The sequence below is a fragment of the Euprymna scolopes genome, chromosome 13 (assembly GCF_053919585.1).
Source record: "Euprymna scolopes isolate OS-2025 chromosome 13, ASM5391958v1, whole genome shotgun sequence".
NCBI classification, from domain to species: Eukaryota; Metazoa; Mollusca; class Cephalopoda; order Sepiida; family Sepiolidae; genus Euprymna; species Euprymna scolopes.
Window position 1 is genome coordinate 52,172,665 of NC_136494.1, and position 14,213 is coordinate 52,186,877.

Sequence of the window (14,213 nt, forward strand, 5' to 3'; positions counted from 1 at the left end):
GATTAAGCTACACTCAATATTCCGCGTTTCATCCACTCTAGGACTCTTCAGGTTTATGCGCATAAGCCTGAAGAGTCCTAGAATTAGATGAAACGCGGAATATTCAGTGTAGCTTTATCCGCACTGGGTCTCCGGCAGGACGTCCTCTGCAAGGATTAGCAGGCGGTCAAGAATAATCCTAGCAAAAATCTTACTCACGATGCTAAGCTGTGATATTTCCCAGTAGTTGTTACATTTCTCCCTGTCGTCCTTCTTGAATATGGTAATGATATTAGCATCACGAAAGTTGCTGGGGAGAGTTTTGGTCTCCCATATTTTAGTATCAGGAACATCGGGGCCACCGTTAGTGAGGAGCTCCAGCAGGATGTTATCTAGGGCCTGGATGGAGGGTGGAAGTGCCATCCAGAGACGGACGGGATGCTGTGGGGGCATTCTTAAGAAATAATCTGGGGTGTCAGCATGATCATTAAGGAGGTTCTTAAAGTGACACCTCCATCTTTCCAGGGTGCCCTCATGGTCAGAGATGATCATGGTCCCATTTGCATCTTTTAGGCTGCCCACTGATGATCATGTGGGACCGAAAATTTCCTTCGTTGCTGCGTAGAAACTGTGCAGGTCACGTTTGTCAGCAAAGTACTGGATCTCAGCAGCTTTTCTCTGCCACCAGATGTTCTCGGCTTCCCGAATCTTTGGCAGTCTGCTACAGCTACCTTGTGAGCACGTTTGTTGGCAGTTGTAGGTTGGTATATATACATATATATATATAGGTATATATTTAGGTTGGTTCTCTGAAATCAGATGTGCTTGACGTTTTGCTTAAATGAGATGAGATGGTGGCGTCATTTTCTGTGTAAAGTAACTGCAGGAGAAAAGCCTTGAACAGCAATAGCCCATGATGTTCGTCTTTTGGGACCTTGAAAAGGCTTTTGATAAAGTGCCACAACCTGCCATGTGGGCTATCCTCGCGAGATATATTTGTCTACCCAACTTCGTTGAACTGGTGCATGCCCTCCATGACAGAATGGTTGGAAGAGTTTGTCATCAGAATTCTCTTTCAGACCCATTCCCCATCAACTATTATAGATTCTTATGGAGCTACCATAATTATTTTGTTAAAGAGAAGCTTTGGGCAAACCAATCAACAGATTTTAGGACGCTTGTTATCTGTCTCAACCAATCAGAAGTTTCATCATCTACTAGAGAAATGTTTGATTGAGTGAAACCAAAATAAAACTTTTGACCAGTTGGTCACATGTGGAGAAAGATGAACAAAAAAAAATAAATAAAAATAACATCCGTAACAGTAAAATACGAAGATGGAAGCATCATAGTTTGTAGTCAATGTGACTGATATGATCATCCAGAGTTGCACTATATCAACATAGATCTTTCAAGAAAATAATAACGATGAATTCATATGATGTGTCCCAAAATAAAATACTGAAATGATCTGTGAGTTTAAAAAAAAAAAAAATGTCTGACACAATCTTTTTTAAAACTCTTGTTCACTCCAGACAAGACATATTGTCATGGATGTAATAATATTTGGGAACATGGGATGTGCGAGATGTCTGTTCACATTACATTTAAACTTTTGCTTTTTAGTACATTATTTCGTAAGAAGTGGGGGGGGTCATTTTTCTTAGAAATAGCAAATTAACTGTAAGAAAATAAATAATCCCATTTCACTTTGAATTCTTTTTTTTCCATGTGCCTGTGTATCCATAATAATGATTAAAATAATGATTTAAAAAATATCTTTTCTTTTTCATTAAATAGAATTTTATAAGTCAAAGAAAAGTAGAAAATAAATAGCAAGTGAAGGCATTAACGATTAGGTACTATTAATACTTGGCTCTTATTTCCTACTGGTTTTAAGTCTTCATAGTGCTTGGAACAGATTAGAAAATTTCCATGTAAAACGCCTTTCAGAATACAAAAATTCAAGCTATGAAAGCCAAGCAGGAACCAATCATTTTTGATCTAGAGATTCCATTGTACTTGTAAAATAGACACAGAGATGAAACACTGCGGTGATAGGACAGGGATTGGAGCTTGGTTGATAGTGTTGGATCTATTAGATTAGAGACTCTTTTTTTAACCTTATCTGAGAGGAAGAGACTAGTTTTTCAGATATGGCAACAGCACTTCATGTATGGGCAAATGGTGGCTTTAAAAAATATTTCCTTTTAGTGAAACATAATCACCAGTTGAAGAAGAAAAGGTCATGGCTTCACTATATTTATTTGGCACTCAAAATTGAAAATAATTAGAATAAATAACACTAACAATCTTTGTAAATATTTTTCAATTTATTTTACAAACCTTCAAACCAAAAATATGGATCCCCCTCCCCATGAAGTTTATTTTGAAAAAATAAAACATTGGAAATATATTTCATGATTTTTACTATAAAAATGTTGGTTCAGGTAAGTTTTCCGGGAAAGGCAATTTCCATTGGACCTTACGTCCAAATTCATAAAGTTCTTTGATAATATTTTTTATATGCTCATCTCCGTCTTTTGCCAACTCCTCGTAAAGGTAATAGAGACGCAGTGCACTGCGGGCATCTTCAATGGAATCATGTGTGTATGACTGAATGTCTATTTCTAGAAAAAAAGAAAAGAAAATTCATTTGTTCAAAAATACTTGAAACTTTTATACATATCACCCATGAATGTTGCAAAATAAAAATTATAATCATCATTGTTGTGTCGTGGAACAACAGTGAAAATAAGAACAATCAAGTGGAAGTTCGGTTAAGGAACAAGTGTATTAACAATAATGTACAAAGATAGGAAAGCATGTATATCTGCTGGGCACTCGGCTAGCAGTTGAAGTGTAGTCACATCTCTCTAACCGGTGTTGGAATTACTAGCGCTATTTATAGTGCTAATCGGTGTAAATTCCTCTGTTCAAGGAAGGTCGGTATAACACCCCCCGCCTTTGAAAATATCCCGTCTGGGATTAATAACCTTTTTGTTTTGGGTGCACCCTAATCAATTCTGTTGATTTCCGTTTTCTGTTTGATCTTCTGTTCTCCAGAGCTGTCTCTGGTATGAGCATCTGAAAAGTATCAACCACTATGCCCATGATGTCATCCTCAGGCAATCTGGTTACCTCACTGTTTGAGTATCTTTCCGAATTTGGTTACTGTGACGTTTGTGCACGAAGTCTGGTCCCTTAATTATGTAGACCATGTTGCTTATTTGTTTCTCAACAATGCTGGACTCCCAAAACGTCTTATTATTTTTGTGAATCTTTTTGCCAACTGTTTTTTTTTGTTATTAGTGTTTTGAGGTTTTGCCCATCCTTGTTTAGTAACAACTTGTGAAAAATCGATCTAACCTTGCATCAGGTGTCTTCAACATTTCGATGTTTGCATTCGAAGTGACGCTGTAGACTTGTAAAAACTGTTGGATTGACTTATCCGTCGGCGACCCACTAGCTTTTTTCAGAGCTCTCTTGAATGTGTCAACGAATTTCTCTGCTTGTCCATTACTTCTTGGGTGGTATGGCGGAATGGTTATATGCTCGATTAGATGATCCTCACAAAAATGTTTAAATTTGGTAGACGTAAATTGCGTTCCATTGTCTGTAATAATGCAGTCTACTGCTCCAAACTTAGTGAATAGTTCATACAGGAAATTGATAGTTATTTCAGATGTGGGATTCTTACAGTAGAACCCATCTAGCGGTCCTGCAAAATCTAAATGAATCCTAGACCAAGGTCGATCCGGTTTTGCCCACGATCCGAATTGAGTCGGAAGAGCTTTCATAGCTAATGCGCATTCTCTTCACTCCCTGATTTTTCCTTCTATATCCTTATCCATGTTTGGCCAATAAACGAAAGAGCACATAATGCTTTTCATTCTTGATATACCTGGATGTCCTACATGGAATTCCTTGAGCATTCTTTTTTGTAATGTTGCAGGAATTACGACCCTGTCGCTATATAACAGGATGTTATCGCAAATTGAATAAATTTCTTCATCCAGTTCGTTATTGTTGATCCTTTCTTTCGTGCGCATAATAAATTCGTCCACTTTGCCTTACTTTTAATCTAATCAAGCGTTACTGGAAGTTCTCTTATTGTGTCACATAACGCATTTTTTACTTTCTTGAATGGCTGCCATTACCGTATCCTCCAATGGTTCTGTCTGCTTAGGTATTAACCTCGATAACCCGTCTGCATGACCAAATTTTTTAGATGGTACATTCTCCATTTGAAAGTTGTAATTCAGAAGTATGGTACCCCATCTTTGGAGTCTATTCGCCGTATATTGTGGTAGTCCCTTTTTCGATCCGAAAATTGTTAATAATGGTTTCTGGTCTGTTTGTAACAGAAATTGCCTACTGTGCAGGAAACGATGAAATTTATTTACCGCGAATATAATGCTTAGTGCCTCTTTTTCAATTTGTGAGTAGTTCTTTTCGGTTGGCAAAAGTGATCGGGATGAATGTGCTATGGGTTTCACTTTTCCATCATCCATTTTGCGTAAAATGCATGCTTCTATGTTATAGGAGCTGGCATCGCTTACAACTATAATTTCATGTTTGCGATTATAAGGTGCCAGAAACAAGTCAGACGTTAAAGTCTCTTTAATTTCCCAAAATGCTTCTTCGCACTCATGCGTCCAAACCCATTTTTGTTCTTTCCTTAACAGTTCATTTACAGGCGACATGAGTTTATGCATATTTGGCACAAATACATAATAGTAATTTGCCAAACCTAAGAAACTTTGTAAAGATGCAATATTTTCTGGAGCAAGCATATTCTTTATTGCACTCGATATATCTGGATTCGGCCTTCTTCCATGTTTATTGATGATTTGCCCCAAGTATTTTATTTTCTCCATGAAAAATGTACATTTTTCCTGTTTTACTTTAAATCCATAATCCTGAATTCTTTTGAATACTTGGTTTACATGAGCTTTGTGTTGTTCTTTGCTAGCGCTTTTCATTAACACATCGTCCAGGTACTCTACTGCGAAATCCAACCCATTTAACGTAATGTCCATAACTTGCTGAAAAATTGCAGGGGCAACTTTGACCCCAAATTGAAGTCTGTTAAACTTGTACAATCCCTTATGGGTATTAATACGTAGCAGCTTTGAACACTCTTTATCGACTGTTCGGTTAAGGAACAAGTGTATTAACAATAATGTACAAAGATAGGAAAGCGTGTATATCTGCTGGGCACTCGGCTAGCAGTTGAAGTGTAGTCACATCTCTCTAACCGGTGTTGGAATTACTAGCGCTATTTATAGTGCTAATCGGTATAAATTCCTCTGTTCAAGGAAGGCCGGTATACAATCATCAATAATTTTTTTTTCTTTTTAAATATTTGAGAATTAAAAATCTTATTTTTTAGTCTAATCTGGTGAGGATCAAAGTATCTGTTCTATCAGGAGGAGAAATCCTCCTACATTGATGTAGTTTTTATTCTAATTCAAAGAACCCCTTTAGAGGAGCTGCATACTTGGATTTAGAAATGCAAAATAAGGTGAGGTAGAAGGATTAGTTGACATGGGAAATTGATAAAGATGAATTTGAGAAAAAATGGGATTAATAAAGACCTGGCCAGAAATAGATTAGGTTGGAAGTCAATGTCTAAAAGCTGTCTGAAACATGCCAATATGTAAAATTAAATGGTGGCAATGATAATTCAAAACACAATTTGAGTTCTTTAATAGAAAGGCATCTAAAATCAGTTTATGGTACTAACCATAGGCTGATTTTATATACGGCTTAAGAAAGCTTTCTTTTATACAACTTAATAATACTTTTTAACAGCTTAATAATAATTGTTGACAAAAAAAACTTGTATAAAAAATAAAATATTTATAAATCACATTAATAAAACACAGAGATAAAATGATTATGTCAGTTTTGACAAAAAGCAAGTTTTGGCCTTACAAATATTGATTTTTCTTAATATTTTCTCAAAGAATTTCTAGTTTGTAAGATTCATATGGCAAATTAGCAAAAAAAATTATATCAAAAGAACCTGAAACCAAATTAATATAAAATAAAAACTTACTTAAAAAATAACGTGCCAGGAATTTCAGAGAAATGTTTCTCTGACGAGGTAACCGTAATAACTCAACAGTATCCATGACTTGATTTTTAGGGACCTGTAATAAAAAGGATTAGAAAAGGTTCATAAAAAATGAACTATGAAAAACTATGAAATGCTTTATAAGAAAATTATATTTTATTTTTAGCTGAAGATAAAAGTCATTTCTTTTTGTTATTTGACTCTTATATGTTCCCATATTTAAAGTTATATTATTTAATATATTCCATTTAATTTAATTTATATTCATTTATTTATTTAATTTTATTTATTTAATTTAATTTATATTATTTAATTTATATTATTTAATTTATTTAATTAATTTATTTTATTTATTTAATTTAATTAATTTAATTTATTTAATTTTATTCATATTATTAAATTGTATTTATTTAATTTATTTAATTTCAAGTTATATTATTTAATCTATTTAATTTAATTTTATTTATTTAATTTCATTTTATTGATTTAATTTAATTGATTTAATTTATATTATTCAATTTATTTAATTTAATTTATATTATTTATTTAATTTAATTGTATTTAATTTAATTCATTTAATCAATTTAATTTATATTATTTAATTTATTAAATTTAATTTATATTATTTAATTTATTAAATTTAATTTATTTGATTTAATTTAATTTTATTTATTCAATTTAATTTATTCAATTTAATTTTTTTTGTTTAATTTATTTATTTTTAATTTATTTTCTTCAATTTATTTAATTTAATTTAATCCCACATTACGTGTTCCCATATTTAACTTATATATAAATAATGACATAAATGTCACAACCGTACATAGTCATTAAACATGAAACTCCGAAAGCGTTTTCCTTTTAACTTGTTTACAAAATTTAACTTTTGGACTGGAATTTTCTACTCGTCCAATGACAATGCTCAACATTTTTTTAGTTTTTTCTTACACAAAAGTGAATCCATGATTCTATAGTGTGACAGATAATCTATATAATATATTAATGTACTTTATGTTCCTATATATATATATATATATATATATATATATATATATATATATATATATATATACACACACTTCTGATCCAAAATTTAAGACCTCTTGAAAATCTTTTAAAAGAAACCTTTTTTTAAGAATAGATTTTAAATTCCTCCCACTTAAGGTCACTAATACTACAACCTAAAAGGTTATGGAAAAAAAGTTACATTCCAAACATTTAATTCAGAAATTTATATTTTTATAAAATGAGACATTTTACACTTGATCAAAATTAAATGAAACATTTTAAACAATTTGTTGAGTTGTATTTACTTTTTGTGTGAAAATTAAATAACATTTTAAAAATTAGTTCATTAAATATCATATTTTCACAATGTAAATAAAAATATTAAAAGTTTGGGTATTATTGCAGAGTAACACCCTTATCCCCCTCCACCCCCAATGTGATTCTACTTTTTTAGGTGATTATGCTTGAAAATCTTGAAAAACCTAGTAAAAAAAAAAAAAAAAAAAAAAAAAAAACACGAAAACAGTTTTCAAATTTAGAAGTTTGTCAATTAAAAAAAAACATTTACATTTAAAAGTAGATGAAGATCCTCGGTCAAATCATCTCACTCACTAACAAAAAATGAGATTCTACTTCTGTTTTTTTTACACAATTACGTGTGAACGCAATTGCCTAAATTTTAGAAAGAGAGATCAGTTTTGCATATAAATTTAACATAGAATGATCGACCATTTCCAAGACATTCTGGCTGGTAGTTTAATGCAAGAAACAATTTTTTATGTTTTTTGCTATGGGAGATAAATTTTCTGCATCAGTTTTGGGATGTTTTTTTTTTTTTTTTACTATATTTCCACCCTTTGCCTTTCTGATTAATTACATCCCGGAGGGTGGATAAGTTTAGTAGATATTAGGGAAGGAACATATCTCTACTTGATGAAAACGATATCCAAAATACTAAAGAAGGAACATTGATGAAAACGATTTCCAAAATACTCACAGAAATATTAATTACACGAAAGTCTTTCTTGAGCCCATGTCCAACAAAAATAACCCCTAAGTCAACGAGATATCGCAATTTCATGTAGGTTGATTTCAGTGTTGTCAAATGCTTTGTTGATACCGAGGCAATGAGGTCATCTGGTTTAATTCCAGAATATTCAGTCAAATAATCAACAACTTGTTCTTGCATAGCAATATAGTCGTCAATAAAAGGTTCACCTTGCAATGGGTCATAACTGTTTAAAGAAAAATCGTTACATGATAAAAAGAGGAACAAAACTAAAGGATTTTTGTTCAAACATAAAAGTAAACAACATGATTTATGCATAATTTTTTAAACAAGAATTATGTAGTGTATTGAGACATGCATATGTAATGATGTGTGCTGAATTACAAGAAATGTAATGGAAAGTAATGATTTAAGATGATTTTAAAAATTCATTTTAACAAGTGTTGTAATACAATGCATTGACTGAAAGGTCATTTATGTAAAAACATCAATTAAGAAAAATCCTAAAATAGAACAAAAAACGTGCAGATATATTAAACTAAGATAAATTTTAAAATATAATAAAAACATAATGTAATGAATGAAAGTGAACCATAAAATAAATGAAATAATGAAAGTGAACCATAAAATAAATAATGAAAGTGAACCATAAAATAAATAACGAAATAATGAAAGTGAACCGTAAAATAAATAATGAAATAATGAAAGTGAACCATAAAATAAATAATGAAATAATGAAAGTGAACCATAAAATAAATAATGAAATAATGAAAGTGAACCATAAAATAAATAATGAAATAATGAAAGTGAACCGTAAAATAAATAATGAAATAATGAAAGTGAACCATAACATAAATAATGAAATAATGAAAGTGAACCATAAAATAAATAATGAAAGTGAACCATAAAATAAATAATGAAAGTGAACCATAAAATAAATAATGAAATAATGAAAGTGAACCATAAAATAAATAATGAAATAATGAAAGTGAACCGTAAAATAAATAATGAAATAATGAAAGTGAACCATAAAATAAATAATGAAATAATGAAAGTGAACCGTAAAATAAATAATGAAATAATGAAAGTGAACCATAAAATAAATAATGAAATAATGAAAGTGAACCATAAAATAAATAATGAAATAATGAAAGTGAACCATAAAATAAATAATGAAATAATGAAAGTGAACCATAAAATAAATAATGAAATAATGAAAGTGAACCGTAAAATAAATAATGAAATAATGAAAATGAACCATAAAATAAATAATGAAATAATGAAAGTGAACCATAAAATAAATAATGAAAGTGAACCATAAAATAAATAATGAAATAATGAAAGTGAACCATAAAATAAATGAAATAATGAAAGTGAACCGTAAAATAAATAATGAAATAATGAAAGTGAACCATAAAATAAATAATGAAAGTGAACCATAAAATAAATAATGAAATAATGAAAGTGAACCGTAAAATAAATAATGAAATAATGAAAGTGAACCGTAAAATAAATAATGAAATAATGAAAGTGAACCATAAAATAAATAAAGTGAACCATAAAATAAATAATGAAATAATGAAAGTGAACCGTAAAATAAATAATGAAATAATGAAAGTGAACCATGAAATAATGAAAGTGAACCGTAAAATAAATAATGAAATAATGAAAGTGAACCATAAAATAAATAATGAAAGTGAACCATAAAATAAATAATGAAATAATGAAAGTGAACCATAAAATAAATAATGAAATAATGAAAATGAACCGTAAAATAAATAATGAAATAATGAAAGTGAACCATAAAAGAAATAATGAAAGTGAACCATAAAATAAATAATGAAATAATGAAAGTGAACCATAAAATAAATGAAAGCGAACCATAAAATAAATAATGAAAGTGAACCATAAAATAAATAATGAAATAATGAAAGTGAACCATAAAATAAATGAAATAATGAAAGTGAACCATAAAATAAATAATGAAAGTGAACCATAAAATAAATAATGAAATAATGAAAGTGAACCATAAAATAAATGAAATAATGAAAGCGAACCATAAAATAAATAATGAAAGTGAACCATAAAATAAATAATGAAATAATGAAAGTGAACCATAAAATAAATAATGAAATAATGAAAGTGGACCATAAAATAAATGAAAGTGAACCATGAAATAAATGAAAGTGAACCATAAAATAAATAATGAAAGTGAACCATAAAATAAATGAAAGTGAACCATAAAATAAATGAAAGTGAACCATAAAATAAATAATGAAAGTGAACCATGAAATAAATGAAAGTGAACCATGAAATAAATGAAAGTGAACCATAAAATAAATAATGAAAGTGAACCATGAAATAAATGAAAGTGAACCATAAAATAAATAATGAAAGTGAACCATAAAATAAATAATGTAATGAGAGACAATAAATTAACATACTGTAATAAAAATATAATAAAAACATAATGTAATGAATGAAAGCAAACCATAAAATAAATAATGAAATAATGAAAGCGAACCATAAAATAAACTTCAGGCTGACTGGGTAGACAGCGGCTGAGATGAGATGGCAAATAGGAGCGGCATTGTTCCATCTCAAGCAGTTTTTATGGTCCCAAAGTGAAATACGATTAAAAGGATGCATCCATCAGGTGATCGTGAGAAACATTCTTCTCTTTGGCTTTGAGTCAAATGAGTGTCGGATTTGCACAAACTGGAAGTCTTTGACAACGACTGTCTTCACAGCATTCTTCAATGTCGCCATGGGGAGCGTGTTCCACCAAAGACTAAGCCTACACTTCCTACTTTCCATCTTTCTTCAATAAAGACTGATGGTTTGTACATGCAGCTTGTTGACCAGTGAGAGAGCTCATCCACAAGGTTTTCATCCCCCCCCCCTCTCTGCCTGGCTGGCACAAACATGTCGGTGGACCGCTGAAGACCTGGGTGATAAGAATTAAGGATGATCTGGTGCAAATATCGAGCCCACAAGTAGTTGGTCTCCATCATTGGAATCGAGAGTGGTTAGCCAGTGGTTTTAAAATATTTTCTCAACACTTACTCGACAGACAGCATGTTCGTCTAGTTCTACTTTTGTTGACAATTTCAAATCATCATAACTTTTCTCTAGGGCGTCCTGTCGCTGAATTATTAACCAATGTTCTTTTCGATTAAAATACATTATTAGCCAATGTTCTTTTAGATTGAAATACATCATTAGCCAATGTTCTTTTAGATTAAAATACATCATTAGCCAATGTTCATTGAGGGTCAAATTATATATGTTCATCACTATTACATAAAGTCAAATTTAGTTATTTTTCTTCAAAGCAAAAATAACACATTTTCATTGGAAACATTTGTTTTTAATCATGAAAAGTTGCTGCTTATGAAAATATTTTAAAACTTTCAATTCAATTTAAAATTAAAACAGTAGAAATGCAATCATATTTTTTCAAACATATTTTATTCTAAAAGTCGAGTTTTATTTTTAATTACAGTTTTTTAAGGACTTACCCTCGTAAGCAAGTCAATCGTGCTAAAGCCAAGTGGGAAGGTTTCAACGTTGATCGTGTCCCATCACTCTTTAATTCGGCTTGTTCCTAAGGAATATATGAAACTTTACATTCAATATTTGACAAAAATAATCTAAATGAATAAATGTGAACATTTTTTTTCCACATATCATAACTATATTAACATCAAAACGAGTTATGCTTATTTACTTTTATGATACAATATAAGATTTTGTGATACTGCATGTATAGTCATCTGCAAACATTCACAAACAGATTTAGGTATTTCTAATTTGGATATTCATTTTTTTAAACATTTAATGAATTAATATTTTTTTATATACATTTGTATTGTCATATTTTCTTATATACACACAATAGTTTTGTTAATAGTAAAACGTCTGATGTTGCTGGAATGCAGAGAAGAGATACTACACTTTCATCTTTAGTCAAAAGACCAAGGAAATATAAAATGTTTTATAAGCATTTTTACATGAATGAAAAAAATGATTTCATCTATTATTTCTTTTCTTTGAAGAATGCAGTAATATAGTATCTATAGTACCTGTTCTGTTAGACCATCCTCCCAGGGACTATCTATTCCTTTTTTGGGAAGGGAGTGTAGTGTAGTATCTGTTCTGCTGCCATAATACAATCTTACCAGGCATTACCTTCTCCTTTGGAGGATAAGATAGTATATGTTCATTCATTATTATACCTTCCTCCCAGCTATTACCGCATACTTTTTTTTTAGGTGTGTGTGTGTGTGTGTGGGGGGTCTTCTTAGGCTTTATTTTCTCCTTTGGGGGTAGCATAATATTTTTCATAATACATTCCTCCCAGACATTACCTCATCTTTGGGGAGTAGTATAATATATGATTATAGTATTTTTTATAAATATAAAATTTCAATGATTCAAACATCCAGTATGTTATTAGCATTCTCAGTTGATTTTTTTATTTTAGGATATTGTTATAAATGGATTTCAAAACTTAGAAGTATATGATTCAAAAGTTATGAGAATTTAAAACTCTGAAATTTGGGGTTTAAAATTAACTTTATTATATGGTAAAATTAGTTGAAATCACAAGAAATTCTGTCATTTCTTCACCGCTTCTCTAGTTTTAGAGCAGTTTTCTAGGAACTTGGTGATGGATAAACACATTTCTAGGAACTTGGTGATGGATAAACACGTTGAAAGTATAATTTCTTTCTGAAACATTTTAATCTTTTGAAAGCTCCAATAAAAAAACAAAACCTGGTCTAAGGAAACAAATTCTGCATCAAGTGCCACTAGAGATCCTCTTTCTGGAAATTCTTCCGCTGAAAGTGGTACAAATGTCAGGTCTGTTGTCTTTGGATTCACGATTCCACTTTCATCAAATAAAACTTTTGCTGTTATTGGATTCTGAACTGAAATGAAATACATTTTTCACTTTGAAACAAAAATGGCATCAGAATTTCAAATGAAATAAAAAAAAATGAAATAACTTTTAAAGGAAAATCTTTTTTATGTCTTGTTTTAAATACAAAAATATTTCTAACAATTAAATAAATATAAAAGATAACAATAAAAGATGTAATTCTATCAATTCTCCATTCACACAAACTAAAAATATAAAAGGATTTTTATGCACACACATCAAAGGTTCCTTATGTTTCTATGAAAAAGTGGATTTATGAAGATTTGTAAGGAAAGATGTCAGAACTGGTCTGTTTGGGTGAGGATATTGACTGCATGTCACAAAACTGGTTTGGACAAAATAGAAGCAGTGAATGTTGTTGATTGGCAATTAAACTGTAAAGTGAAAAAGTGGAAAGAGAATATGAAACAAGTCATATTATTTACAAGTCACATCCTCTTTCCACTTTTTTTTTACTTAAATAACAAATTTTTTCATGCACAAAATAAAAAATGTTAATATGTTAATATGGGCATTAGAATTCAAGCTCTAATAGGATAGACATCTTTAGCTGCATGTAACAAATGCAATGAAAGGCTTATTCTTTTTAAATCTTTCATTTTTATATTTATCTAAGAAAAGATTTGGTCAGCAAGTAAAAAGAGGAGAGATTTAGTAAGCAAGTAAAAAAAAAAAATTTTCCTTACCGGAAAGATCATAATAATCATTCAGATTTTTACGAGCAAAGTAAATGATGCAAGGAACTTTCCAATCCATGTCAAACTGTAAAGCTTCTGACTAAATAAAAATAATCATTTAGAAATATCACAAAAATGAACGGCTATGTTGCAAATGCTATCATTGCATATGAAATGGTAAAAATTGCTATAACAATATTCAAATTACTTAAAGCAAGGTTTCAAAATAAATTTCAATGAATAAACAATTAGTATGATTTTCATAAAGAAGAATACATTTCTGTTTACATAATAAAAAAAAAGGTTTTAATATTTGGTTTGTTATTTTGTAAGAAGTTCAAATATGGAGGAAATGCATTTTTACTTGAAATGCTTTTTTTTTTTTTTTTTAGAAAATTGTTCATTTACTAAATTCTATTAGTTTTTCTCACTCAAAACTATACAGAAGAAAATTACTTTGAACATGTCATTTAGTTTTTTTTAATAATACCAACATTTTTGTGGAAACATCAT

General features: G+C 30.0%; 1 protein-coding gene across 2 annotated transcripts in view; it reads right to left on the minus strand.

The window, feature by feature from the left end:
• Nucleotides 1–2,293: 2,293 nt before the first annotated feature.
• The window catches only part of LOC145292022 (PAN2-PAN3 deadenylation complex catalytic subunit PAN2-like), a 147,229-nt gene continuing 135,309 nt past the window's right edge, over nt 2,294–14,213 (minus strand). For both annotated transcript variants that reach the window (XM_080138028.1, XM_080138029.1), the window contains 6 exons: nt 13,710–13,800; nt 12,858–13,012; nt 11,600–11,685; nt 8,067–8,304; nt 6,044–6,137; nt 2,294–2,609 (listed from right to left, as the gene is read on the minus strand). In XM_080138028.1, the coding sequence (XP_079994154.1) occupies nt 2,410–2,609; nt 6,044–6,137; nt 8,067–8,304; nt 11,600–11,685; nt 12,858–13,012; nt 13,710–13,800 (864 nt within the window). In that variant the 3' untranslated portion in view covers nt 2,294–2,409. The remainder of the gene's footprint in view (nt 2,610–6,043; nt 6,138–8,066; nt 8,305–11,599; nt 11,686–12,857; nt 13,013–13,709; nt 13,801–14,213) is intronic.